Genomic DNA, 3,220 nt, shown 5'->3' on the forward strand with positions numbered 1-3,220 from the left:
CAAACTGTGGAGTAGCCAAGTTTCCCTTCAACAGATGGATGGATAAAGAAGACATGGTTCATATATACAATGAAGTATTACTCAGCCATCAGGAAGGATGAATACCTACCATTTGCATCAACATGAATGGAACTGGAGGGGATTATGTTAAGTGAAATAAGTCAAGCAGAGAAAGACAATTATCATATGGTTTCATTCGTATGTGGAATATAAGGAATAGCACAGAGGAGCGTAGGTGAAGGGAAGGACAAATGAATGGGAAAAAATCAGAAAGGGAGACAAACCATGAGAGACTCTGGACTCCAGGAAACAAACTTATAGAAGGGAGGGGGGTGGGGGAATGAGGTAACTGGGTGATGGGCATTAAGAAGGACACATGATGAGATGAGCACTGGGCGTTATTTACAACCAGTGAATCATTGAACATTACATCAAAAGCTAATAATGTACTATATATTGGCTAATTGAATTTAAATTAAAAAAAAAAGAAAGTGAAAGACAAATCTAACTCAGTGTACACATTTTTTTTTCCTAAAAGAGTCTGGTTTAGTTATATCAAGAACTCCATTTCCAATCAAAAATAAAAAAGTAGAGCAAGTATATGCAGTTTTTTTCTCCCCCTTCAGTTTCTTTTCTCTCCTGTATCAAGGAACATTTTCTGTTTCCCTCCATATTCTTAATTGGAGAGACAAGGAGATAATTTACAGAGCTCTGTTTTATTAGGGGCAGTTTATTTTCCCTTCCACTTCTTCAGCAGAGTTTCTCTTACTTCCTTGTTACGGAGAGTGTAGATGAAGGGGTTTAGAACAGGAGTCACCACAGTGTTCAGCACATGCACGGCTTTGGTCAGATCCAAGGCCTCTTTGATGGAGAGGCGGACATGAAGAAAGATAGTGGACCCATACCAGATGAGCACCACAGTGAGATGTGAAGAGCATGTGGAGAAGGCTTTGCTCCTGCCGCTGGCTGAAGGGATCCTGAGAATGGTGCTGATGATGTAGATGTAGGAGACCAGGGTGATGAGGCATGAACTCAGGATGACCACAAAAGCAATCACAAAGGCCACAAGTTCCACGGCCCGGGTGCTGGTGCAAGCCAAGGTGATCCAGGGTGCAATGTCACAGAAGAAGTGGTTGATCATGCGAGGACCACAGAAGGACAGGGTGCTGATGAGGGCTGTGGGCACTGCAATGGCCAGAAAACCACACAGCCAGGATCCCAGGGCTAGCTGTGCTGAGAGCAGGCTGCTCATGATGGCCCCATAGTGTAGAGGATAGCAGATGGCCAGATAGCGGTCATAAGCCATGGCTGCCAGGAGGAAGTACTCTGTGCAGCCCAGTGAGAAAACAAGGTACATCTGCAAAAGGCAGCCAGTAAATGATATAGTTTGGCTTCTCCCCAGAAGTATGGCCAGGGCTTTGGGGACTGCAGCTGTGGTATACCAAATTTCCAAGAAAGAGAGGTTGCTCAAAAAGAAGTACATAGGGGTATGTAGCTGGTGGGAGGTTCTCACCAACATCAAGATAGCCATGTTACCACTCACTGTGAGGAGGTACATCACCAGAAAAAGCATAAAGAGAGAGAGCTGAAGGACCTGGGACCCAGGAAATCCCAGCAGGAGAAAATCCTGGGGGAGAGTTGCATTGTCTGTGCCCATTGAATAAGTATTGAGATATCCTGGTAAATAGAGGCCACACACTGAGGCTTTTGATCCAATCACACCATCCTAGAAAAATGAAAAGAAAAGGATTTCATGAGTGTGCTTCAGTAACTGAATGCAGACTGACAGTCTAACATATGTTGAGTGCCTGCTCTGTATTTGGAGCTGCATATGGTTAATATCAAGCAATTTAATAATATGGAGAGATATGTGCTATTATCACCAATTAGTGGTTGAAGAGACTTAGGTGTGAAGCATTTTAGCATTTTTGCAAAGATTGCACCCATGGTTACACTTAGATAGAAGATTCAAACCCAATCTTTGGACCTGCATCATCTTATTCTGGACATGCCCAAGCACAGCCATAGATTACATCTAAACACACAAAGGGATGTTTCATGTTAACACAATCCACTACTTTGTAACTAGACTCTTTCTTTCTGGTCCTTAAATGAAAATAGGTATTTTTTTTCTTTTTGTCTTTGTGTCTCAAATGCAGGATCTAGACACTTTCATGTTTGACACTTAACAGCTTTTGAATTGGTCTTCTAATTTATGAGCTCTGACCTCAAAAATAACGTTCAGAAGTAAACTATAAAAAAAGTTTTAAATTAGAGTAAACTTATTTTTGTCTTCTTTGACCTTGAAAATTTTGTGTTTAAACTTATTAATGTGATACATTCTTTGCACCAAGAACTATTTCCTTTTTGAAAAAGGCAACTGCTTCCTGCATCTAAGACATCTTAATACTCATTTGGAGTGATTACACTGAGAACAGGCTAAAAGAAGAAAATCACTTTGAAACTAGTTATTTTCTAAAAAAGAATTCTTTAAATTACAGTTAGTTAACACAGAGTGTAATATTAGTTTCAGGTGTACCGTTTAGTGATTCCATACTTACATACAACATCTGGTGCTCATGACAAGTGTGCTCCTTAATTCCCATCTCCTAACTAACTGGAATTTAAATAAAAACATGTACACATTTGAGTTTTTAACAATTTGCTGATGGAGTTTAATAGGTAATTTTAATTTCTTACATTGGGAAAGTGATTTTGAATACATAAAAAACAACTGCTTTTCATACAAACATACATTATTTTGGCAAAATAACTATATTTATATTGTTTCTGAATTACAGGAAATTTCAAGTATTAATTAAATGCTATGATGGCTACGTATTATGGAACAAATCTGTGATAATGAATTTACCCATTCATTGATCAGGTCTAGATTGATCAAGCACAGAATAACCCTGTTCACTTACCCAGTTGTAATCCTTTTTGCCATTCGTATAAAATCTATAAACTCTGTCTTTGTACTTTATCTTTTCCCTGATTTTTTATTCCATAATATTATTAATTTAAACATATTGCATTTCTATTGCAATCATTTTATCTCTCTTTCTTCTTTTTCATTTGATTATCTTAAAATTTTACCCTATTTTCTCTCGATATTCAGCAGTGTTTGATGAGCTCAATCTTCCACGGCTTTTGAACCTTGTTCTTAGTCTTTCTCTGTTTATTTTTTTTTTCTTTCCTTCTGATTCAATCCTGTCTT

At 38.4% G+C, this 3,220-nt stretch overlaps 1 protein-coding gene across 1 annotated transcript; it reads right to left on the minus strand.

Annotated features, from left to right (window-relative positions):
* Nucleotides 1–730: 730 nt before the first annotated feature.
* Nucleotides 731–1,657, minus strand: LOC113248049 (olfactory receptor 6F1). The gene has a single exon (XM_026489454.4). The coding sequence runs from the start codon at nt 1,655–1,657 to the stop codon at nt 731–733; it is 927 nt and encodes a 308-aa protein (XP_026345239.2).
* Between the last annotated feature and the right edge of the window lie 1,563 nt (nt 1,658–3,220).

This window comes from Ursus arctos, unplaced genomic scaffold (assembly GCF_023065955.2).
Source record: "Ursus arctos isolate Adak ecotype North America unplaced genomic scaffold, UrsArc2.0 scaffold_5, whole genome shotgun sequence".
NCBI classification, from domain to species: Eukaryota; Metazoa; Chordata; class Mammalia; order Carnivora; family Ursidae; genus Ursus; species Ursus arctos.